General features: G+C 38.9%; 2 protein-coding genes, 1 long non-coding RNA gene and 1 other non-coding gene across 16 annotated transcripts in view; 2 read left to right on the top strand and 2 right to left on the bottom strand.

Annotated features, from left to right (window-relative positions):
• Positions 1-4,642, top strand: part of SNX25 (sorting nexin 25) — a 131,704-nt gene extending 127,062 nt beyond the window's left edge. For both annotated transcript variants that reach the window (XM_078445293.2, XM_078445295.2), the window contains exons 17-19: positions 2,698-2,879; positions 3,402-3,502; positions 4,035-4,642. In XM_078445293.2, coding sequence (XP_078301419.2) covers positions 2,698-2,879; positions 3,402-3,502; positions 4,035-4,115 — 364 coding nt within the window. In that variant the 3' untranslated portion in view covers positions 4,116-4,642. The remainder of the gene's footprint in view (positions 1-2,697; positions 2,880-3,401; positions 3,503-4,034) is intronic.
• The window catches only part of LRP2BP (LRP2 binding protein), a 38,914-nt gene continuing 15,864 nt past the window's right edge, over positions 2,559-25,608 (bottom strand). For 9 of the 12 annotated variants that reach the window (XM_060652982.3, XM_060652983.3, XM_081795638.1 and 6 more), the window contains 8 exons: positions 13,856-13,998; positions 13,661-13,766; positions 12,373-12,596; positions 10,565-10,739; positions 7,803-7,916; positions 3,611-3,848; positions 3,390-3,466; positions 2,559-2,899 (listed from right to left, as the gene is read on the bottom strand). In XM_060652982.3, coding sequence (XP_060508965.1) covers positions 7,851-7,916; positions 10,565-10,739; positions 12,373-12,596; positions 13,661-13,766; positions 13,856-13,998 — 714 coding nt within the window. In that variant the 3' untranslated portion in view covers positions 2,559-2,899; positions 3,390-3,466; positions 3,611-3,848; positions 7,803-7,850. The remainder of the gene's footprint in view (positions 2,900-3,389; positions 3,467-3,610; positions 3,849-7,802; positions 7,917-10,564; positions 10,740-12,372; positions 12,597-13,660; positions 13,767-13,855; positions 13,999-25,608) is intronic. The other 3 variants (XM_081795639.1, XM_081795637.1, XM_060652987.3) reach the window with 3 other exon arrangements.
• On the top strand, positions 10,750-24,067 carry LOC145715454 (uncharacterized). Its single transcript, XR_014137645.1, has 4 exons — positions 10,750-12,233; positions 13,753-13,845; positions 18,378-18,427; positions 23,811-24,067. It is a non-coding gene; the product is annotated as an uncharacterized LOC145715454 (long non-coding RNA).
• On the bottom strand, positions 21,785-21,891 carry LOC132693445 (U6 spliceosomal RNA). The gene has a single exon (XR_009616825.1). It is a non-coding gene; the product is annotated as a U6 spliceosomal RNA (small nuclear RNA).

The following is a 25,608-nucleotide window of genomic DNA, read 5'->3' as shown; positions in this document are numbered from 1 at the left end:
ACTTTAAGGCTTAGACTCTAAGTCAAAATGAAAGTGCAATAAACATCATCTGGCAGGTATTTATTTGGAGGGAAATGCAAACCATATGTGGTCCCCCCCCCCCCCCCGAGTTGGGGTAACATTAAAGTGGTAATTGCTTTTATTAGTTCATATCTTAATACCCATCCATTGAGATATGTGGATGTATACCACCATTGTAAGCCATGTGTATATTCTAAACAATGGTACATTATCCATACACATGAGAGTTTAACTCTATATCCAGTACTCTTATGACTTCCTGTACAATAAAAATGTGAATTACTTGCTAAAAGATAAGGGGGGAAAGTCAGTTTTTTTGTACAGCAAAATATTTTAAGATGAAATTACCAGATTTTCCCTAGTGAAAGATGAGCTGTTAAAACCATCATAGTGACTTTGTACACATGGTTATCAGGTAAATCTTATACGTTTTTAAGGGAAACAGTAAAGAGCAAGTTATCTTTTTATTCATTCCCAAATAGAATATATTTTCCTTGTGGTCAGAAGCAAAATTTACTTGTCAGATTTTTTAACAAATGGTATTAGTGGCATATTTAGTTGACTTAGTATCATAGGCTTTTGTTTTCGTCAGAAAGATGGCCTGTTTAACTTACCATTTCAATCTAAGGCAAACCTCTTAACTGTTACATAGATGGGCTTTGGATAAAGAAAATTCCAAAATGGCCCTGTATTTCCCAGTACTCCAGACGTGCTAATTTATTTTCCTTTTCAATTTCAGCAAATCATGCACACTCTCCTTGCTCCTATTTATGATATTGGCTCTTAATTATAAATGAGCAGTGGCGGTCTGTGTGTGGTGAATCCATTGGCAGTTCTTTTTATGGGGCTTGGAGGAGAGGTGTCATGTAGAGAGTTTTCAGGCCGTTCATTTCAGTGGGCTTTTTATCAGGCAGAGAAATGATGGAGCACCTGGCCCTTTGCTATTTTTGCCTTTAGCAGAGAGAACACATCACAAAATGAAGCAGCAGCACAGTATGTGCCTCGTGCCTTGTCCCAACTATAATTTCACACACCAGGATTGATTCAAAAGCTTCCTTTGGTTTTGGCTAATTGAGAGTCAGACTTAAATTGATAGAAAATACATAGGTGATGGCCTTTGGTAAGAGTCACTTACCTAATTTTGAGTTGCAAAGTGAAATTTTCTTCATGTAGTGCCAGTGAGTAACTCAAAACAAGACTGGGTAGGGGGGCGGCGGAAGGTGTCTGCGTTTTTACGTAGATTTTTCTTAGGCAGGCAGGCAGGTTGGCAGGTTCTCTCTTAAAGCAGAAGTCCCATTTGGTGCACCTGGGTGGCTCAGTCGGTTAAGCGTCCGACTTCGGCTCGGGTCATGATCTCACGGTCCGTGGGTTCGAGCCCCGCGTCGGGCTCTGTGCTGACAGCTCAGAGCCTGGAGCCTGTTTCAGATTCTGTCTCCTTCTCTCTGTGACCCTCCCCCGTTCATGCTCTGTCTCTCTCTGTCTCAAAAATAAATAAACGTTAAAAAAAAAAAATTAAAAAAAAAAAAAGCAGAAGTCCCATTAAATTAATACAATTCTTTTATTTGGTCTGGATATGAATTGCCCAGTTCCTAGGCAGCATAGGGAAGTATCTTAGGAGACATGCAGTTATAAACAGAATTAACCCAGTTTTAACTCAGAGCAGAGTTTAGACCACAGTGGTAGCTGATAACTATGCAAAGTATGAGGCTTGAAACATCTATTTCAGATACTGTTTCTGAAAGCCTTACATTGCCCCTCTAAAAATCAGGTTGGGAAGTCAGATTCTTTAAAGGCTTTTTGATTTATTGTAATTCATGAACTGAGTTTGAAATTTCAGGTCTTCCTGGCATCGTCAAGACGATTCTTTCCTCCTTTTCACCCTCCAACCTCTCTTGGGGTCTTTGAACTGTGTTACTTGTCTCTCGACAGTAGAAATCCTGTCACGGGGTAGAATTTTTCTAATGACTAATGAAACAGGGTTGCGTGGAAGACCTGGAGAACCGGCTAAGAGCCATTTATTTGTTAACCGTGCAAGTCAAATGTCTGCCCAACCTTCATTCCCAGGGAAATGTGAAATACACTAGATAGCAGTTTATCTTTCTGGAGTCCTTCACTTTAGGGTGAAAGGTGGTATCTTTTTTTCTTCTCGCCTCGTGAGCACGCGAAATGCTTACGCTGGGTCAGAGCACTCGGCCCAGCAGGATCTGCCGGGGCGACACAAGAGACAGCGAAAATAGCTAGATTCCTCCCCAAGACTCCAGGAGCTCAGGAAAGTTTTCCACACCACTTTGAACAGTCTTCAAATGAATGCACGTTTTCAGTTTATACCACTTCCTGGAGAAATTGGTGTGTGAAGCACTGTGCACAGGGTAGTTGCCAGCTTCAAACAAATCCGTTTCCTCTTAGTTCTTGTCCTTACAGATTGCAGGTACTGTGTGGCAAACGTTTGGAGAGCTCAGCACTGATGGACACGTGAGCTCGAGAGATGAATGGTTACCCAGCACCACCAAAATAAAAAATATCTTTCAGAGCCAGAGTTTAAAAATTCAATTCCTAGTTTATTCATCAAACGTGTAGATCAGGCTGTATCTTAACCTACCCACTGATAAATGCCTTGCGAGAACAGAGGATAACATTTTTCAAAACGTCATCCAAGAAACGTTTTTCTCTTAAAAGACAAATCCGGGACACCGTGAACTGGATTTTCAGTGAGCAAATGTTGGTTTACTACATCAACGTTTTCCGGGATGCTTTTTGGCCACATGGGAAATTGGCGCCTCCAACCACAATCAGAAGCGAAGAACAAAGTCAGGAAACAAAACAGAGAGCACAGCAGAAGCTGCTTGAGAACATTCCAGGTGAGGCCTAGGTTCTGATCCTGAAACGTACAGAGACACAAAGGGAACTAACTTTATTAGGGCGTTTTTCATTTCTATCTCTCAGAAAACATTATTTACGTTGAAAAAAATAATAATCAGTTTTTTTTCTCTTAAAACTTGTCCCTTGCTGAGAAATTATACTGAGAATCTTAATGAGAACAGTAGTGGTTGTAATGCTTTCTTTAATTAGAAAAATGTTTTAGAACAGATAACAAGTTTTGTGCTTTAAAAATCCTGCCGGAGTAACACTGTTTAGAGAGGTTACTTTTTAATTGGGTAGCAATGTATTCAAATTGTAATTTGCATAAATGCCTGATGTCGAAAACTTCTAAATAGACTTATTTTCTCTTTAAACATTTGAGAGAACTGATCGTTCATGTCCCTCCCGCCCCAGTGCCTTTATTTGTTGCGGGTACACCGTGTACTGTCTCCTTCACTGAATATGCGTGGATTGTAAACTTTTTGTCAGTAGTAGCACAGAATGTAAACCTGATTTTTCAGATACGCTTCAGAGCCTCGTTGGACAGCAGAATGCCCGGCATGGTATAATAAAAATCTTCAACGCACTGCAGGAAACAAGAGCCAATAAGCATCTGTTATATGTGAGTAATTGAAAGGCAACCAGAGGATTTACTGTTAATTCAGTTTTACATTTCTGTTCACATGTGGGGGTGGCACACTTAATCGTTCTTGTTACTTATAACTCTCACCCCAGTTATGTACTGTGCTTCATTGTCATCTGACTGTTCAGTTGTTCAGTTTGGTAAAAGAAAAAGGGAAAAACCGTGCCTCCAGCGCGCAGTCCGTCCTTCTCTCAGACCAGATGCGCGTCGCCTTTTTGTGTGACTGCTTAGTTTTCGTACTTCAGCAAAGCAGACTGTTTCCAAGTCGTCTGATTATGATGTTAAATATGAAATACTGTTGATGGTGCGACATGGCAAGGAGACCCTGAAATGAATCAATCTGATATTAAATGGAGTTTATATGAGTTCCATTCATTTGAGAGTGAGTGGTTCGTGGAGAATCATCTTAGACCTAAAATTAGACTTTTCTCTTAGACATAGGCATGCACCCTGAGAGAATAAACCCCACGTTTTTCTACTTTTTTTTTTTTTTTCCTCTTTCTTGGTTTAGGTGCTGATGGAGTTGCTGCTAATTGAGCTGTGTCCTGAGCTGAGAAGTCATTTAGATCAGCTGAAAGCTGGCCAAGTCTGAGACCGCACAAACCAACCACCAGAGAAATGTCTGTGTAACAATAGACATGAAATATTTTCCTCTTTTCCGCAGAGGGCTTGATTGAGAACCATATTGATTTTTATGTTAGTTACCTCCCTCTAGTTTCGTGGGAAGTGAGCGGAATTGGTTGGGGAGGGAGAACTTGATGCTGTCACAGGTAACAGAAAATCACACTTCTGTTAATTATTTTTATTTTAATAATAATATAAGTTAAGTTCAACACACTGATTGAAATACAGATGTTAATATGTGATAAGAACTTAGGAAATATTTTAAATATTTATGAAAACTGTTTTGTTTTAAAATGAAGAACTAGGAATACTGTACAGTTACTTTCCTCACTGAGGACTCTGAACATTCCTCTATTATTTCATGTGTATTGAAGAACATTGTTGTGCAATGCTTTGTGTAAAGTTCTTGTGAAAATTTTTTTGTCTTTATTTTTACCAAAGATTTCCCATAGTTTGAAGCATTTGAAGCAATAAAATATAAAAATGAATCACAGAGCTCTATGATATTTAAGGTGCTTACGTCTCAAAAAACTGAGGTTAAAATACATCAGGCAGTTCAAATATTTATCGAGGAATTTTTTTGTTTTGTTTGACAAAACCATTGTGCACCTAAGGATTTCTCCAAGGAAGTATACAGTTGGCTGCCTTCCTCCAGACACAGAATGAATATGTGAAAAAATCTGATTTTTAGTGTGAACGAGAAGAGCCAAATTAGTGCTTGAAATGATGTGTTCGGGAGAGTGAGATAGGAGCCGGGCTTTGAAGGGTGGGCAGGAATGAGATAGGGAAACACAGGTGGGAAGGGACTTAAGGGACTTTGGGGACTCGATTATATCATCAGGTCTTGTGGACTCGTGGGGCGTTAGGTGAGATCCAGGGTATGGGTGTTTTGTTATCAATAGTGGGGCCATGAACAAGTCACTTAATAAACATTCACCATCTATCATGCAGTGATAATAAAACACTTGCCTCTCTGTAGCCCCCAGGAACATTGAAAGCAAAATAATGGGCAAAAATTCAGTTTGAAATCCATGAAAGAAAACTACTGTATCTATACTCAAGTGGTACTGATTGTGGCATTACTAGATCATACCTGCCAAGTTCTCGATATGAAACACAAGTTCTAAAAGGTAAACGATTAAAAATTAGTACACCAAATTTTATCTTTGGGATTCTTTTAGTCACGGCTCTTTGATCCTCTTTTTTTCAAACCAGGATGATATTTGACCCTTGAGAAAAAAACCAAAGTTGGCTGTTTGTATGAGTAAGAATTCTCCTTCACAGGGATGTAGAAAAGACACATTCAGATAAGAGAAGCAAATGAAATCACCGAGCCTCAGGATGTCATCGTAACACAGTTACTGGTAATGTCCACCTTGCGTGTAATTAAACCATAGCAGTTACAAGTGTCCACTGCAAGTGAGAAAAATAACTATTTTTGACTCCTCAATCTTTCTTGAAGGTAAATTTCAACTTTGTCATGAGCCATCAGCTATAAGGAATCTTAGAAGTTTTGTTTTGTTTTTTGTTTTAAGACGAATGACCTGGAAGCCTCAACTCAACGTGAGTTAAAGAGTGAGACTCCACTCACAGGTCAAGGTGTGTGCCACGGTCTGCAGCAGTGGTAGTTTGCAAGGGCTCGTCTGTGCCAGAAGTACCCCCTTTATGGTAACTACAGTAAACTGAAATTTTGAATTCTGTGTCGGATTTACTGAAGACACTTAAGCGTAGCATATTACCACATATGACGCGTGTCAAGTTCCTACACTGGGGATTTCTCAGACCTGTGTTTTAATGGCAGTCAAAAAAGTGGTTTCTGGGATGAAGGAAGATTCGCTTATCTGTCAAGTGTGCCGTTAAAACCAACAAGCACTGCCTTATTACATTCCACTTTCAGGATTCTTACAGGCTTAAGGGACTGGATTAAGTGTGGAGAAAAGAATACTGGTTGGGGATTTAGATCTTCCGATGGTTGAAGGAATACCATGTATGGATGGTATTAGGAGCAGAGCAAGTGGGCTTATATTGTAGAAGAGATGTAAGCTAGGTAGTGTGAAATCTCACAAAGGGTTTGATGTATTGAGTCACGTTCCTGGAGGAAATGAGGGAGTCTTCGGTAGAGAATTTAAAAGAAAAGGATTAGTTTTCAGGAGTGGTTTAAGTTTATCCGTCTTAAGAGATTTAAGAGAGAAGTATGTGATCGTTGAGGGCATCTCACAGACCTAAGTCTGTTGAAATTGCTTTCCTTTTTATAGAGTGGCAAAATGAAGTACAAGTAACATAGACAAAGCGGAACATGAGACAAGAGCAAGTACTTTTCTACCATACATACTTCTTTAGTGCCTGATGCCTACGGATTAATTGTACTAAGATGAGATCCTGTTTAAACCCACTTTCGGAAAGGATGGTAGTGATTTATAAAATAAAGCCACATCAGTGTATGCTTACAGGAAGGTGTTGATAAGGTATCTTTAAGACGTTGTTTTCAGTGTATCTGTTTCAGACATGTATTGCTATACAGTCTTCTCCATGTGGATCCTATTATTTGTATTATCAACTTTTATCTTTATGGACCTCATTAATGCAAGGAAAGCCTAATTAAAAGTTTTAACATATTTAGATTCAGTTCTTATATTGAGAGATGATTTGAAATTTTTTTCACATTTTACTTTGCTTTGAAATGAATCGTAAGGTTTTTTTAATCTAGCAGATGAGTCTAAGCACAAAGAAACATCTCTCTTAACTGATTATCTTACCGGGAATATAGCAGTTGTCTTATTCATTAAGATCTTTAAGGGAAGATTCTAAGCAGTTTCTTAAACCTACTTTTTTTGAAGTTTATAGTAAATTAGCCAACTATTTGAAAGAATTTCTTTTAAGAAGACAAGATGTCCCAAAAGACTTAGTACAGTCTTAGCTTTAATTGCTTTGGAAGTATAAATGCTACACAATTAAAGAACATTATTTGAAAGTTTCTTTAAATTCTTTTTAATAGTTTTATGAATCTTAAAGATTTTTTAATGTTTATTTATTTGTGAGAGAGAGAGAGAGCGCATGCAAGCAGGGGAGGGTCAGAGAGAGAGGGAGACACAATCTGAAGCAGGCTCCAGGCTCTGAGCTGTCAGCACAGAGCTTGATGAGGGGCTCAAACTCACAAACCGCGAGATCATGACCTGAGCTGAAGTCAGATGCTTAACTGACTGAGCCACCCAGGTGCCCCTTAAATTTAAAAATTTTTAATGGAAAACAACAAATTAAAATTAATAATCCAAAATTCACAAAACTAAGTGAGGGTCAAAGAAATTTTAAAGAGTTAAGCTTTCAGTGTTTTTTTTATAGGTTTGTAGCATTTATACTTTTGAAGTTATTAAAGCTAAGACTGCACTAAGTCTTTTAGACACTCTGTATTAAAAAAAAAAAAAAGATAATTTTCTTTAGGGAGTGTTTTTCTCTATTTGATATGATCTAGGCCAGTCTGTAGGCAAAGAGCTGGATCTTTAAGGACTCATTTAGCAATCAGATCCTATACCTAAGGTTTTGAGTTATAAAATTACAGATGTAAGAACAAAGGTAACATGTCATCAGAATACCCAGGATATTGTAACTTGGGATGCAGAAAATAACCAAACAGCGTAGCGACTATAAAAACACACACCGTTCTAAGGTGCCAGGGTTGATGGTCTTTGTTGAAATGCATTATGATCTAAATTCTTTGATGTATAAGTAAACAGTGAAGTTCATCTGCCAATGCAGGGTTCAGACGGCACGCCTTAAAATCAGAGAGAGAGAAAGAGTCAGTTATATTTAGATACATTTTGAATTGTTGGGTCTTTCTTTTTTTCTTCCTTTTAAAAAGTTTTTTTTTTTTTTTTTTTTAAGAAGTACAATGATTTTAAGGTAATTTCTTAAGATTCATTTCTGTTTTGATTTCTTGATTAAGGAAGTTCAAATTAGCCTCTGCAAAACAGATCACCCTGAAAATTACCATGCTATTGGCACTTGAAAGAGAAAATTTTATCAGTGCCAAGAATAAAGGGAATTTAATGGTAGGAATTATTAAAATAAGTAACATGGAAAGCATTAACGTTTGGCCTCAAACTCGCTATTATCTTATTATATGAATAGCAGCATCTATGAGAATCGTACTTTGAAGTAACATTTTGTTATGATAAATAGCGTTAAGTAACAGTGCATATAACTACATAGAACGTCAGGAATCTGGAAGAGACATCCGCGATCATCATCTCATCCAGACCGCACTCCATGCAGTAAGTGTCCCTTCAGTACCCATGACAGTTTCCCTTCAGTACCCATGACGGTTGCTCACTAGATTGCTCACTAGTTGCTTGGTTACTAAGTCACCATCTTATAGGAAACCTTTTGTTTTTGTTTATTTTCCAAACAGTTGTATTAGAAGATCCTGCTTTGTACTCAGCTTAAGTTTCCTTCCATATGCATTAGAAGCAGTAAAGGTCCTAGGAGAATATGTAAAGCCGGTTTCATGGAGATCCTGGGGGGCAAGGTGGTTGGCAGTCACCATCCTGTCGGTGGCAGAGCTGAGAGCGAGTGTGGGTCTCCTGACTGTAGGCCCCCTGTCTCCACACCAGCCAGGGCCTTATCTTTTCCCCCTGCCTAACACACTGCCATTGGCTATCATTCTGCTCCCCTCCCTGCTGTTCCTTTTCTGTAGGACAGCCTTTCAGTCTGCTGAAGACGACTGTCTGGACTCCTGTCCTTTTGTTTCTAAATAAAATACTCAATTTATGCTCATGGGACAGGATTCCAGACCCTTCACTGGCCTACTGCTTTGGAATCTTCTCCCTTGTTAAAAGCATTTCCTGTAAAAGACAATGGCCAAAATTGAATACTGGGGAAATTTTCTCCCATCTTGGGAAAAACACTTTTAAGGTTGCAGTCTGTTTGTTTCGGTGTTTTATTTAGGATGAACATATACCACATTTCAGGATTTTGTTGACCCAGAGTTTTCTCTGCTTCTGTTTATTTGGAAAAGACATGAAGGATAACACAGAATTTGAAATTGACTTCGTTTGGAAATCAGTATAATACAGAGAACATTTAGATTTTGTAAAAAGTTGAAGACAACGATTTTTCACACTAACAGAATGGTGTAATGGTAAATATCTCAGTTGAATTTGTGTGCTGTGTTCCTATATTTATGTGTTGATATGGGCTTAATGCTGTGGAAATTTCAATTTCAAACAAATTAATTTAGGGGTTCCAAAAGTTGCCTGAACATTGGAGTCCTCGGGAGAGCTTTCAGCAAATACACTTGGGTTGCACTCTCAGAGAACATGATTTAATTGTTCTGAAATAAGACTTGGGCTTTGGAATTTGTTAAAAATACCCAGGTGATTTTAATATGCAGAGAAGGTTGAGAACCACTGCTGTTAAATGGTCAGATTCAGGCAGAGGACTCGGAAAATTGTTCCTTGCCTTGTTCACCTGCTCCAGCTAAACAATTTGTGCACCCCATGAATTGCTTTATAAGTTTTAATAAGGTATAATTCTACTTTGGACTTCATGGATGTCATCGACCTAAGACATGCAGTGTTGTGTGTGTGTGTGTGTGTGTGTGTGTGTGTGTGTGTGTGTTTATTTTTTTAAAACTTTACTTGCAGGTACTGTTCATGATGATTTCCCCCCTTTCTCACTCCCTTCCCACTTTCTAAGTTGCTTGATTTTAGAGGCGAAATCTATTTGGGAGCTAATCCAAATGGATTAAAACAAGGAAAGTCTTACTTCAACTGATCACCTCAAACTCATGATTGAGTTTGGGTAGTGTGCAGAAAGTGTGGTTGATGTCATGCATAAAGAAAAGATTTTAAAAACTAGATTTCAGAGTGCCTGGGTGGCTCAGTTGGTTAAGTGTCCAACTCTTGGTTTTGGCTCAGGTCATGATCTCATAGTTCGTGAGTTCGAGCCCCGCGTCAGGCTCTGTACTCTCAGCTTGGGATTCTCTCTCTCCCTCTCTTTCTGCCCCTCCCCTGCTTGCATGCTTGCTCGCTCTCTCTCTCAGGTTTTTTTTTTTTTTTAAGTTTATTTATTCTATTTCATTAAGGTACTAGAATGAGAATAGGTTCATACTTCTGGTTAGAAGGAGGCATGAATACTCTGGCTATAAGGTCTTGGGCTGGCCCTTAGGCTCCAGAGGGTGGCAGAGTGAGAGAGAATAATTTGCATCAAAATGGAACTTTTATCATCTGAGTTTAATTATGCTAATAGGAATCTGGCAGAACTGTCTGCAAATAATCCACGTGTCTGACAACCTCTCCTAGACAGATTATCTGTGCAATAATTAAGTAAGAAAAATACTAATCCATAAAGATGTTCAAGTCTTAACTAAAAACTCAGAAATTTCTATTTGAGTCAATGTTGTTTGTGCGCAGGCTTCCTTACTTTAGAATAGTAGTGTTTCGCTGTCGCTTCATCCTTTGTGACCCCCAAGCCAAGATGAAGACATCGGGCGTGGTAGAAAGATGCCATGGCCATGCCTCTGGTGATGAATTCCGGGAGACAGTCCGTGACCCGGGCTATCGTAGGGATGTCATGAACTTCATCGTAGTCAGCAATCCTGTGGCGACATTTAATTGTGAAGTTAAAAAGGACATGAGTTCTAGTTTACATTTTTACAAATCGCATGTTCAGAAGTGGTGCCCAAAGTAACTTCCCTATTTCCACCTGTTTGAGAACTAAGTTGTTTGTGGTATTTGTTTTGTGGTGAAGGGTAAATAAAACCGCCAGTTAAAACCAAGGGAAGAGGAGCTAACAAAGAATTTCCTTCACAGCTTCTCTATAATCATACTTGTCAGTCAGGCTTAATAACCACTAGAAAACACAAAAGTTTATTTCCTTATAGTAATAATATTAAAAAAAAATTATTTTAATATTTATTTTTGAGGGAGAGACAGTGTGAGTGGGGGAGGGGCAAAGAGAGAGGGAGACACAGAATCCGAAGCAGGCTCTAGGCCCTGAGCTGTCAGCACAGGGCCTGACGCGGGGCTCGAACCCACAAACTGTGAGATCATGACCTGAGCCGAAGTTGGATGCTTAACCAACTGAGCCACCCAGGTACCTCATAATAATAATATTTTAAACTTAATAACACCTTGCAGATTTAAACAATGGGGAAAAAGCATTTTCTATTTCTTTGAATCATTTATTCAAACATTGACCTTAAATTTGGACTTCAGTCACATAGGATCAGAAAACATATCAAGAAACTTACACATCTATCTTTGTTAAAAAGTGGGCAAAAAAAGTCCTCCTTCATAACCCTGACACAAGTCTAGAGGGTTGTGTGAAAATGGGATCTACTTAACCTCATGTCACCTGTGATATTATGAGGAATAGGAATGTGGACAGTAATGGAAAGTTTGACAGATTTTAAAGTCTTGGTTTTAACCAGATGGGCACTTAGACTTTAGGGACTTTGGGGACCACACTTGTAAGTGACCTGCTCCCTGGGAGCCATGATGTTGGGCAGAGGGTGGAACCAAGTCCTTCAGGCAACATTGTGGATGACTGCCCCACACTGGGTGAGGGAAGAGGGGGTCCCAGGGGCTCTGTCAGGCATTATTGGGAGGGAAATACATCAGCATGGCCTTACAGCCTCTCTAGGGGACATCCACGTCTGTTTTTCCTGGTATATTGCTTTTGTACATTATGAGTAAATAAATGTGGGGAAAGTACATGGGCTCAGAGAAGAGAATCTCCATATATTTTATAAGGTGTTAATATTGGCATCTCTTAACCATTCTCATTTTACAATCTTTATCAAGCTATCTTGCAATTGTGCAGTCATAGAACATGTGGCTGAAGAGTCTATGAAGAAATTAAAACATATTTAATAAGCATTTCTGATGTGCTAAGCTATGTTAAGTACTTTATATACACTATGTTAGTAATCCTATGGAAGTATTTTCTTCTTTATAAAAAAGGAAATTCATGCCCCCAAAAGTCAAACGTGATTAAGATCATCAGCTGGTACATAGAGTGAATAACACTGAAATCCTGAAGACTGATAGCACAGAATTAGACTATTCCAAAATCTAATGAAATGTAACAGGTGAGTCGTCAGTTGCACTTGCCACATTTCAAGTGCTCACTAGCCGTCATTTCCAATATTGTAGCAAGTTCTATTGAACAGACCTGGCATAGAACATCTGGGAGGAGGTTTTGGAAATACTTTTATCCAGCTTATTTACCTTTTGGAAAATGTAGCACACTTAGTAAAAAATTTCATCTTATAGTAATACTCCACGAGATTCCCTTGAGCATAGACGTTTCCACGTTCTGCCGCTTCCCTTAAGCACTGCAAGGCAGCTTCAGGGTCCTGGCGGATGCCTTGTCCGTAAAAATACATCAGCCCAAGTGCACCCTGGGACTCCAGATTTCCATTGCCACACGCTTCGGAATGCCAATAAAATGCCTAAGAAAAAGCACAATTTCATCTTTGTTACCCACCAGGCAAAATCATAAGGGAATACCGGAAAGAAAGAAAAAAATCTCTAATTATGAGATAGTGTGCATAACTTATCTCTAGGAAACAGTTTTAGCACCTTGTGTGTGTTTCAGGTGAGCGCCAGTTTCACATATCCAAAAGAGAGGTTAGAGGTCACAGCCTAGCCAGTTCAGCTGTCATAGGATTCAAGATTTTCTGATGTTTCCCGAGGAAGGATCAGGAAGGTAGGAGGTAGGAACTAAGAGTCTGCTAGGCTCTGAGACACACTGCAATGAGGCCCAGCAGGGAGAGGAGAGCTGCTGATGCTGAGATCTCAGAGGTGGCGCCTGTCGATCCCAGGCAGCCGAGATAAAAGCTGCATGTGGTTGCAAGCCCATTTGCTCAGTACTCAGCTACAGTGACTTTGAATTAGTTCAAAAAATTATTTCCAAGTGGCTGCTTAGTTACCCAAAGAGGGTCTTGTTCGGTTGGTGTTTCTTGTCAGTTTGTTCTTCATGCCTCTTACAAGTAGCACTTGGCCCTACGTTTCCTCCAACCCGTACGATTTCTTGGAAAATGTTTCAATCATTGATGATTAAAGAGATTGTATTTATGCAAAAGTCGTAAATGGATTTAATTTTTAACTCATTTTCGTGTGTGTGTATTTTACTTACTAGCATCATTATTTTCTCAGAACAAATTAATTTATTCACATAATAGGATTTGTGACATATTTTAGGACTCTCTCAGCTTTCATGGTATAAAATATTTTGTACGTGTGGCTTTTTATAGTGTAGAAAGTGCTCTCACATCCGTGGAATCCTTTGGTAGAGGTAGGGAAAAGGTAGACCATAGATGAGTAAAGGGTAAAATGAGCTTTGAGATCCCAAACTGTAAACTTTCTTTACACTTTAAAGAAATGTAAGAGATCTTTAAAACTAGACACTCATTCTTTACCGCCCTCCCTTCAAAAAAGAAATTATTATTAATTTCTGAAATAAATATTAATCTATGCGTGGTGCTGGCGTTAAAAACAAATAGATCAGTGTTACCTTTTCTAATTCTTTGGGCTCTTTTGTGGAATAATATAATCCTAGGATACTTTGAGCTTTCACACTAGCTTTTGGATTTCCATTGTCTGCAGCAAAAAGCCACAGTCTAAAAGAAAAAAGGGCAAGTTACTCTTTGTGTCAGCATTTGATTAAAAAGAAAAAAAAAAAACAACACTTGTTTTCAGGTAAGACTACCTTTCAGCTTCCTCATCTGATCGTTTGACACCTTTCCCTTCATAGTAAGCTCTTCCAAGGTTGTAGGCAGCTGCAAATTGTAGGTGTCTTGCTTTGGGACATGGAGAATGGATGATTTTCTTCATGTATTCCACTCCTTTTTCCTTCCACAAAGGAAAAGAACAAACAAAAAAGCCCCAGGTTTTAGTTTTACCCAAACTAAATACTTTTCCCCAGTAATGGTGTGAAAGTCTTCTTCCTGTGACATGATGTTTGATGTCATGGGTCTGTGCCCAGGCAGACGGTTGCCCTTTAGTCTGCAGAGCTGGAAATAAGGGAGGAGGGGGGTGGGACAGGGAGGGAAGGGAAGAAGGAAGGGTATATCTCCTGAGTAGGCATTCCCAGAGCTCTGAGATCTAAAGGATATAAGGCATCTCCCTCATGTTTTAGCTTCCACAGTTGGATTATGTTTCAATATGATTTCCTTTTTTCTCTCCTCCCTTCTACCTTATAGCCCTTATTCTGGATGGGCACAGTTTTTAGAACTTATCAACGTACAAGAATAGCTGTAACTTCTTCCACATTTACAATCAGAGTACACTTGTGAGCGCCAAGGACTATGTTCTCTCTTCAAGCACACTAAGTATGCTCAGTGATAATTTACATACAACATGCTATTCATATGACATCTGCATAGTCACAAAGACCACACAGGAAGATGTTGCCCCCTCCAAAAAATACATCAGGCGCAAACTGTCAAACATTCCCAAGAAATGTTTGACGATCAAACCCATTTTCTATACACTGCATTCTAGCTTTTATCCTTCACTGCTCTCTCCAAGTTCTCTTGCTGGCTAAACACCACAGTGATAGAAGATAAAGGTGTTTGCTTTTTAGTGAGTCCCAATGTATAGAGATTTGTTTTTGTGAATGTGTGATGTACATATTTACCTTTTTTTTCCTTTTTTCTTTTTTTTTTAACCTTTTTAAAAATATTTATTTTTGAGAGACAGATCCAGGGAGGGGTCGAGAGAGAGAAGGAGACTCAGAATCTGAAGCAAGCTCCAGGCTCTGAGTGGTCAGCACAGAGCCCGATGTAGGGCTTGAACTCGTGAACAATGAGATCATGACCTGAACCAAAGTCTGACGCTTAACTGACTGAGCCACCCAGGCGTCCCTTTGCCTTTTTTTCTAAACCTAATAGTAAGAGGGAATTTACTGGTGGTCGAGTGAGTTGGTTGTGTAAATCCTTCCACAGATAGCAATGACTAAATCTGGAGCAAACATTAAAAACATTTTTTTTTTTTTTAAGACACTGGAAAGTTTACCAGAGCATATGCAAGCCAGAGGAGAGATTACTCTTAAAAACTGCGGCTGGAAGTGATCCATGAAGTTCAGTGAACCTCAGGCTGGATAAACATGAAGTAGATTTCCCAGGCATACGTCATGGTCAAACTGCTGAAAGCCGAAGAAATCTTGAAAGTAGCCTGAGAAAAATGACACATGATGTACGGGAGAACAACTATATAATTAGTATTTAAGAAGACTGAAGTCATGCCATGCATCTTTTCTGACCGTAGAGTATGAAACTAGAAATAAATCACAAGAAAAAAATAGGGGAAAAAACACATGGAGGCTAAACAACATGATACTGAACAACCAATGGGTCAACAAAGCAAAGAAGAAATCAAAATATGTAGAGACAAATGAAAATGAAAACACAACAAAATCTTGGGACACAGCAAAGGCAGTTCTCAGAGGAAAATATGTAGTGATACAGGCCTACCTCAAGAAACAAGAAAAAGCTCAAACAATCTAAACTTGTATCTAAGGGAACTTAAAAAAGAAGAACAAAGCCCAAGGTAAAATGATGTAAAAGGAAGGAAATGGTAAAGATCAGAGCAGAAATAAATGACATAAGAGACAGAAAAAAAAAATCAATGAAACCAAGAGCTAGTTCTTTGAAAAGATAAACCTATGCCAACAAATGGGACAACCTTGAAGAAATGGATAAATTCCTGGAAACATACAATCTTCTGAAACTGAATCAAGAAGAAATAAATCTGAATAGGTTGATTACTAGTAATGAAACTGAATCAGTAGTTAAAAAAAAAAAAAACTAACAAAAAAATAAAAGTCCAGGAACAGATGGCTTCATAGGTAAATTCTACCAGACATTTAAAGAAGAGTTAAAACCTATTCTCCTAAATGATTCAAACAATAGAAGAGGAAGCAAAGGTTCCATATGCATTCTGTGAAGCCAGCATTCCCCTGATACCAAAACCAGACAAAAACACCACAAAAAAAGGAAAACTATAGGCCAAGATCCCTGATAAACATAGATGCAAAACTCAACAAAATATTAGCAAGCTGAATCCAACAATACATTAAAAGGATCATTCACCACAATCAAGTGGGATTTATTCTGGGGATACAAGGATGGTTCAGTATTTACAAATCAACCATGTGGTACGCCACATCACCAAAACAAAGGATACAAATCATATGATCATCTCAACAGATGCAGAAAAAGCATCTGATACAATTCAACATCAATTCATGATAAAAACTCTGAACAAGGTAGGTTTAGAGGAAACATACCTCAACACAATAAAGACCTTTATGAAAAACCCACAGCTGACATCTTACTGAATGTGAAAAACACAGCTTTCCCTTTAAGATTAGGAATAAGACCAGGATGTCCATTCTCGCCACTTGTATTCAACATGCTACTGGAAGTCGTAGCCACAGCAATCAGATAAGAAAAAGGTAAACAAGTCATTTTGGTAAACAAGAAGTTAAACTGTCACTATTGGAAGATGACTGTGATACTATACATAGAAAACCTAAAGGCTCCATCAAAAACCTGTTAGAACTAATAAGTGAATTCAGTAAATTTGAAGGAGATAAAATTAATGCTCTGAAATCAGTAGTATGTCTATATACTAATAAGGTAACAGAAAGAGAAATTAAGAAACTACACTTATAACTGTACCAAAAAGAATACAATGCCTAGGAGGTTAACCAAAGAAGTGAAAGACCTGTACTGTGAAAACTATAAAACATTGATGAAAGAAATTGAAGATGACACAAACATGGAAAGATATTCCATGCTTCTAGATTTGAAGAATTAACATTGTTAAAATGTATATATATTTAAAAATATTTTTTAATATTTATTTATTTTTGAGAGAAAGAGTGTGAGTGGAGGAGGGGCAGAGAAACAGGGAGACACAGAATCTGAAGCAGGCTCCAGGCTCTGAGCTGTTTGCACAGAGCCTGACGTTCAGCTCGAACTCATGAACCGTGAGATCATAACCTGAGCTGAAGTCAGTCGCTTAACCAACTGAGCCACCCGGGTGCCCCATCATTGTTAAAATGTACATTACACAGAGCAATCTATAGAGTCAATGCAATACCTATCAAAATACCAACAGCATTTTTCACAAAATTAAAAAATTACTAAAATTTGCATGGAACTGCAAAAAACCCTGAAGAGCGAAAGCAACCTCAATAAAGAACAAAACTGGAGGTATCACAATTCCAGATTTCAAGGTATACTATGCAAAGCTGTAGTAAAGCCGTATGGTAGTGGTATGTAAATAGACACATAGATCAATGGAACAGAAGAAAGAACCCAGAATTAAACCTACAATTATATGGTCAAATAATCTATGACAAAGGAGACAAGAATATACAATGAAAGATAGTCTCTTCAATAAATGGTATTGGGAAAACTGGACAGCTACATGTTAAAGAATGAAACTGGACCACTTTCTGATACCATACACAAAAATCAACTCAAAAGGGACTAAGGACTTAAATGTGAGATCTAAACCCATAAAGTTCCTAGAAAACAGGCAGTGATTTCTCTAGCATTCGCCATAGAGACATTTTTCTAGATATGTCTCCTAAGGCAAGGGAAGCAAAACCCAAAATAAACTATTGGGACTACATCAAAATAAGCTTTTGCAGCACAGTGAAGGAAACCACCACCAAAACAAAAAGGCCAAAAACCTACTCAGTGGGAGAAGATATTTGCAAATGATACATCTGATAAAGTTAATATCCAAATATATAAAGAACTTAGCCAACTCTCTCTCTCTCTCTCTCTCTCTCTCACACACACACACACACACACACACACACACACACACACAAATAATCCAAGTAGAAGATGTGCAGAGGACCGTTTTTCCAAAGAAGACCTACAGATAGCCAACAGACACATGAAAAGATGCTCAACATCACTCATCATCAGGGAAATGCAAATCAAAACCACAATGAGACATCACATTGTCAGAGTGGCTAAAATAAAAAAGACTAGAAGTAACAAGTGTTGGTGAGAATGCAGAGAAAAAGAAACCCTTGTTCACTGTTGGTGGGAATGTAAATTGGAACAGCCAGTGTGCGAAACAGTATAATTTCAAAAAATTAAAAATAGAAATACCATGTGATCCATTAATTCAACTACTGGGTATTTACCCAAAGATAACGAAAACAGTAATTTGAAAGGATCTATCCACTTCTTTGTTTATTGCAGACTCATTTACAATAATCAAGATATGGAAGAGTCTACTGATTGATGAATGGGTAAGGAAGATGTGGTACATATGTATATGTATGTATGTACACACACACACAGGCATATCACTCAGCCATAAAAAGAGGATGGGACTGTGTCATTTGTAACAATGTGGATGGACCTAGAGGGTATTATGCTAGCTAAGTGAAGTAAGTCAGACTGAGAAAGATAAATACCATATAATTTCATTCATCTGTGGCATCTAAAAAAATGAATAAATAAGAGGCATAATCAGACCTGTAAATACAAAGAACAAACATATGCTTTGTGGACGGGAGGGGGTGGGGGAATGGGCAAAATGGGTGAAGGGGAGTGGGAGATACAGACTTCTAGTTATGAAATGTCACAGGAATGAAAGGCATAAGGAATATAGTCAATGATATTGTAATGCCGCTGTGAGGTTACAGATGTAGCTACTTTTGTGATGAGCATAGCATAATTGGTAAACTTGTCTAAGTACTATGTTGTACACCTGAAACTAATGTAATATTGTCAACTATACTCAAGGGCACAGACTTCCGGTTACAAATAAGTTCTGGGAATGTAATGTACAACATGGAGACTATAGTTGACAACACTGTGTTATATATTTGAAAGTCGCTATGAGAGTAGCTCTTAAAATTTCTAGTCATAAGAAAAGTTTGTAACTATGTGAGGTGATGGATGTCAACTAGCTTTATTGTGATAATCATTTTTCAATATATACTTAAATTATGTCGTACAACTTAATATGATATATGTCAATTACATCTCAAAAACACTGGTGGGGGGAGGAGCAACGGAAGTTGTGACTGACTTCTCATGGGAATTAATGAAGGCCAGAAGATTTGACAGTAGCATTGTTTTAAGTTTATTCATTTTGAGAGGGAGCGAGTGGGGGAGGGGCAGAGAGAGAGGGAGAGAAAGAATCCCAAGTCTGACAGTGCAGATCCCAATGCAGGGTTCAAACTCACGAACTGTGAGATCATGACCTGAGCCAAAGCCAAGAGTCAGTTGTTCAACTGACTGAGCCACCCAGGTGCCCCAAGAATAGCATTTTTAAAGTGTGGAAAAGAAAAACTTAACCAGCAAAAACAATTCATCAGAAGTGAAGGCAGATTAAAGACATTTTTAAGCATTAAAACAATTTTTTTTAATGCTTATTTTTGAAAGAAAGAGCATGAGCAAGGGAGGGCAGAGAGAGAGGGAGACACAGAATCCCAAGCAGGCTCCAGGCTCTGAGCTGGCTCGAACCCACAAACCATGAGATCATGACCTAAGTCAGACGCTCAACCGACTGAGCCACCCAGGCGCCCCTGAAGACATTTTTAGATGATCAAAATCAGAGATAAATCATCATCTGCAAACTGTACTATAAGAAATTCCCTTCAAAGGAAATTCTTCAGGTCAAAAGGAAAGAAATATGGTGACAAATGGCTACTCAGGTTGACAGGAAGGAATGAAGAGTTCTAGAAATGGTAAATATGTAATAAATATAAAAGGATACACGTATATATACATGTGCATATAATTTATTATCCTCTTAATTTCTTCAAAAGATATATGACTAAAGCAAAAATTATAACACTTTTATATCTGGAAATTTATAATATGAATTTAAGTATAGCGTGACAAAGATTGGGGGTGGGCGGGTCAATGAAAGCATACTTATTCAAGGTTCCTATATTTTACCTGAAGTAATTCCATATAAACTCCTTGTCTGTTGTGATAAATTAAAAGTGCATATTGTAATCTCTAGAGCAACTACTAAAAAGAGTATAACTAGAAAATAAGTAAATTAAAAATGTGACGAAACCATTCCATCACCATTTCTCACACATGTGAAATTTTATGACATGGTAAATACCCATATATCGATGTACGTCTGTTTCTGGACTCTTTTGTTCTTTTGATCTTTGCCTATTTCTGAACAAAACCCACCTTGCTTTAAATACTACATATAAATATTTGGCTTTTTGTTCTTTCATATGAATTATAGAATCAGCTTGCCACAAGCCATAAAAAAAATCTTATAGGAAATTTGATTCTGATTGCATTTAATATGTGAAGTTAAATCTGGGGAGTGGGTTAGAGGCGCACCTGGGTGGCTCAGTCTGTTCTGCGTCTGACTCTAGTTTTTCGCTCAGGTCATGATCTCATAGTTTGTGAGTTTGAGCCCCACATTGGGCTCTGCTGACAGTGTAGAGCCTGCTTAGGATTCTCTGTGTCCTCTGCCTCTCCCCCGCTCACTCTCTGTCTCTCTCTCAAAAATAAATAAGTAAACTTAAAAAATTATTTAAAAAATCTGGGGAGTGGATTAGAGGGCAGATGTCGAAACGTATTGTCTCTGGAAAACAGAAGCACAGTTGCCTGATGAGTCCATAGACTGAATTTCCTAAGTCAAATTTTCTGCAATCTGGCACTAAATTACACTCAAATGTTTACTGCCTTATGCTAAAGGAAGGGTTTAACAACCTTTTTAGAATTCTGTGAGATGGGGAAAGCAAAGCTAAAACAGGTGAACTTGTCCTCACCGCAATTTTATGTCAGCTAAAAGTCTGTTGCTTTATTCATTCCCTGCCCCCTCCCCCTGCAAAGCTATTTCCAGTTTCCATTTGTAGCTTCCCTAGGTGTTGGAGCCCACATGTGATTATCATTCTCTATGGGGTAATAATGACCTTTGAATGCTCCCTGAAGAAAACAGATCAAATCTACCACACAAAGCATATATGGTTGAACCAGAGTCTGGACCAAATTAGTATCAAGAACATTGGTACGTTAATAAAAGAAAGTGATAATAATGAAAAGAGATATTTGCCCCTTTACTGTGAGTTAAAGGTATTATCAAGCCAGTGTAATTCTAGGTGAGAAGGGATCTACAGCGGCCATCTTCCTTTGCTCCGCTGGCCTCCATATGTAATCACATTCGAGCCATTCTCTTTGGGAGTTGCCATATGCCAACGCATTGAACCTGCCAACTTCCCTGGTTCCTCTACGTCTTCATGTCCTTAATTCTCACCTTTTAGGCTTATTCTGCGTCTGTCACCATACTCATCCCTTCATTCCTCTTTCCCTCCTTGACACTCATTTATCTGGCAGATAAACTATTTCTCTGCCTACTCAGATGCACTCAAGCAGCTGCACATGGCTGGGAACAAACACAGCCATGACGATAGGTCCTCCTGATCACAGATTTCAGAGTGAGCTCTCAGCCCTGGCAAACAATACCATCAGTTTGCTGCCTCAGTGTTCTCTCCCACTTAACCTGTTAGGGAAGAGAACTATTTCAAACTTTATCCTGTCTCTTCACACTTCCGCTGCCCCTGCCCTTTCCCTCATTCTCAGCTCATGCTTCACCTTTTGAAAATTTTTATTTATATTTTTATAAAAACATGGGGTGATTCATGACTTTGTGAGTCATCCTCACATGCAGGGACTATGCTGATTTTCTCTGTCCTTCCAGTTTTAGTGTACGTACTGCTGAAGCGAGTACGTGGCTTTTCTTTTATGTCACTGAGAAAATAGAAAATCAAGAGAGACACTGAATCTGTGAATTTACCTAACTCATCCTTTTCCCCTCTCTGCTAGATCTTGTGTATCAACTTACAAATACACTGTGGTATCTCTGGACCAGGGAGGACCCTCCCTCGAGAATATGACCTCGTTAGTGCATGTGCATTTGTTCTGCTATATGACAAAACTCAGTGCTTATGCCCAACTCCTCACCTCCATGCGTCTCCTCGGCCCACTCTGACTTTGGTCCCTTCTCCCTCCACTGAAAAGGCTTTAGTCAGGGTCTCCGAGGAGATTTGTCTTAATGTGCCTAACAGTAAGCGCTCAGTTTTCATTATACTCACCTCAACAGAATTGAGACAGATGATTACTCCCTCCTTGAAACAGTTTCATCATCTGACTTCCAGATCACCACACACTCCTCAACTTCCTCTATTCTCCCTGCTCCTTCTCATTCTCTTTTGCTGGCTATTCTTTCCCCTCTGACCATTAAATATTGGAGGGCTCCCCATCTCTGTCCCTGGCCTTTTCCTCTTCTCTGCGTTCACTCATTCAGCAACTGCATCCAAATCTGGTGCCATAACTACCGATGGTCCACCGAGACCGCCCCCCCGCCCCGCCCCGATTTCTCCGGTCCTGACTGCATCACTGAGCTCCAGACTCTCTACTTGACATCTCTGCACAGGTGACTTAACACATACTTCAAAAGTTAGGTTTTCTTGTCACATCCCAAACCTGCTCCTTCCTCAGTCGTCCCATTGTTAAATGGCAATATCACCCTTGATCCCTCCCCTTATTATTTATTACTCCTGGCCCTCTCCCGGTCCATTAGAAGGCCTGTATCCTCTTAAGAGTATATTCTAAATCTCTCCACTTTTCTGTATTTCCACGAATGGTACTTTAAAGTGGTTCTATCTGAACCCCAGTGGCTTCCCAATTGGCTCCCTGCTTCTACTCCTGCTTCCATTCGGTCCATTCCCCACACAACAGACAAAATGATTTCTTTTAATGGAAATCATATTGATTTCCCTCCCTTTCAGTGTTTTCACATTACATTAATCACACAAGCCAAACTCTTGGCCCTCGTTTTCCAAGTCCCATGTGGTTTGGCCCCGTCTCACTGGTTTGACTACACTCCAGTTTTCCCTCCTTCCTCAGACCTTAACACTAGCTATTTCCTCTACCTGAATGTGATTCCCCAGACCTACATACATGGTCTCTCCCTCTTGTTACTCAGTTCTTAATTCAAGTGTCAGACAAAATGATGGAACAACACAGGGAGGAAAACTATAATCCCAGAATGAAATGTTGGGGAATGACCAATGACTGGGAAGTTGATAGAACTAGGAAAGTCAGTGGGGTGGAGGAGAGCTCACAGCTGGAAAATGAATTGGGGGGTGAAAATGACGCCAACTCCACCTTTGAGCACATTGGGATAGGGAAGGAGAGCCCTCGACCTACAGAGAGGTGGTTATGGGAGAGCTAAGTTTCCGATGAGGCAAGGAAGGGAAAGAAATAGTCTGAGAAAAGGCTGAGGATTTGCCAGCTGGAAAGTTTAGGAGGGAGGGCAGCTGTAAGAACAGGAGAGGAAACAGAAAGCAATATGGAGTCAAGAATACGTGAGAAGACAAATGACCAGAGAGGCATACGTTGTGTGTAGTGGCCGGAGGTGATACAGCTGTGACGCTTGGTGGGACCGAGTGAAGTCAGGGTTCCAGATGGAATTCTGATGTCTAGTTCAGGTACAGTCACAGTGGGTTGGCCTCATGATGCCTGGTGAAGCCCCCCATGTCGGCAGACACTGCAAACTTGGGACTTGAATGAGGGTTTGGAAGGGCAGTTATTGCTTTTGAAACTGAAGAATTTACCAAGTAAATGTTACTTTATGTGGGCCTCTAGGTGTCCAACTAGCTGGCTGTCCATGGGAACACTCCAAATCATGCCCTTCTTTGGACCTTCAACGTTGAAGTCTTTGGATGGACGGGACGTAATCAGGTTTGTATTTTGGAAAGATGGCATTAGTGGCAGTTTGAGTAACGAGTCTGGGACCAGCACAGAAGCTGGGGATCTACTTCTGAAATAACCCAGGTAATGGGTCCTGTGAGCCTGAACTGGAAGAGAGGGAGTGGGACTAAAGGACTGGGGACAGATCTGAAAGATATTCAGGAGATAGTATGAGTAGGTCAGTATGACCCATGGAAAAGATTTCTGCTTTGAAAAAGACAGTCTCTGGCTTGGGCTTTTAACTGTAAGTGGCTATTCCTAAGTTATAAGGAAACATAATTCCTAGTATTGTTTGTTTTTTTTTTAAAGGTTTTCATTATGAATAAGTCCTGGGTTTTATGAAGTGCTTTTTCAATACATACTAAAACCATCATATGGTGTCTTACTCAGGCTACTAAAGTATTATATTCATAGAGTTCCTTAGGTTGAATTGTAAAATTTCTGGGCTAAGTTTTACTTGGTTATGACACTTCATTCTTCTAAGGAAGTATTGGTTTTTTCTTGTAACAAGGGCAAATATTTTATTATCTTAACAGCTGCTACCATACTTTTTCTTACATAGGATCTTACTCTAGAAAAGTCCTTTGAAAAAGCCTTTTGAGGTGACTCTGATAACAATGTGGTCAGCAAGGGGCCACAAGATCAGTCAATAAATATGATTGAGCATCTACTGTGGTTCTGGCCCTATTCTAAGTCTCTAGGGGATTGGGTCGTGAGCAAGACAGATGAAACCCCCTGATTCTGTAGAGCTTACATTCCAATTAGAGATAAAGAAATTAAACAGGTAACAAATAACTAAGGTAATCATTAAAGTTCGTGAAGAAAGGAAAGGGTGTTGATTTTGATAATATGGCCACAGAAATCCTCTCCAGGGAAGTAACATGAGGGAAAGGCAAAAGAGGAGATGACTCAATTACTCTGTTTGAGACAATGGGATAAATCCATTTTTGGCATCAGAGAAAGAGAGGGTAGAGGGGAAAGACACAGGAGGGGGAAAGGGTGGGGAGAAAATACTCAGCAAGTTTGTAAAGAATCACGTGAGGTAGTGCAGCCACAGAATTTCTTCCAATTCCCAGTTAATTTTGACAGACAACTAAGTGTAATATCTCATTGTAATGGATATAGATAAATACCAAAGAAGAGAGTGGCACAATGACAGAGTGAATCTGAGTCTTGAGACTTTTTGGTATTTTTTTTTTAAAGAGCACCTTGGGTTTTTAATGACTTAAAATTGATATAAAAATAAGAGTCTCTTGAAAATATAACAGAAAATCAATTGAATAAAATAATTATAATACTTTCAATCCTATCTGAATTTGCAGGCGAAACAATTGTGGAGAATCTGAATCACTCGAGACCAATTTTTTTTTTTTCACCAGATATTTAAACGTTGGAGTGTATCATTGAAATAATAAGAATAGTAATACTACTACTTAAAGTAAATAGGCTTTATCTTACTATGATTTATCTTGTTTAAAATATTTTGTAGAACGAATTTTAATACTATTCCCCCAAAACTGCTTTATTAATTGAGGGTGAGAAAAGATTCATAAGATCAGTATGTCAATTTACATTTTTGATTTTATTTAGTACATATCATAGGATATGATGGTCACAGAGATTAGGTGGTAACTGCCTTGAAGAGTATGGTTAAATGGACTCATGATTGGTGTTAAGATTGCTGTTCTCTAGG

This window comes from Panthera onca, chromosome B1, assembly GCF_046562875.1.
Source record: "Panthera onca isolate mPanOnc1 chromosome B1, mPanOnc1 haplotype 2, whole genome shotgun sequence".
Lineage (NCBI taxonomy): Eukaryota > Metazoa > Chordata > Mammalia > Carnivora > Felidae > Panthera > Panthera onca.
This window is presented reverse-complemented; position numbering and strand designations above follow the sequence as displayed.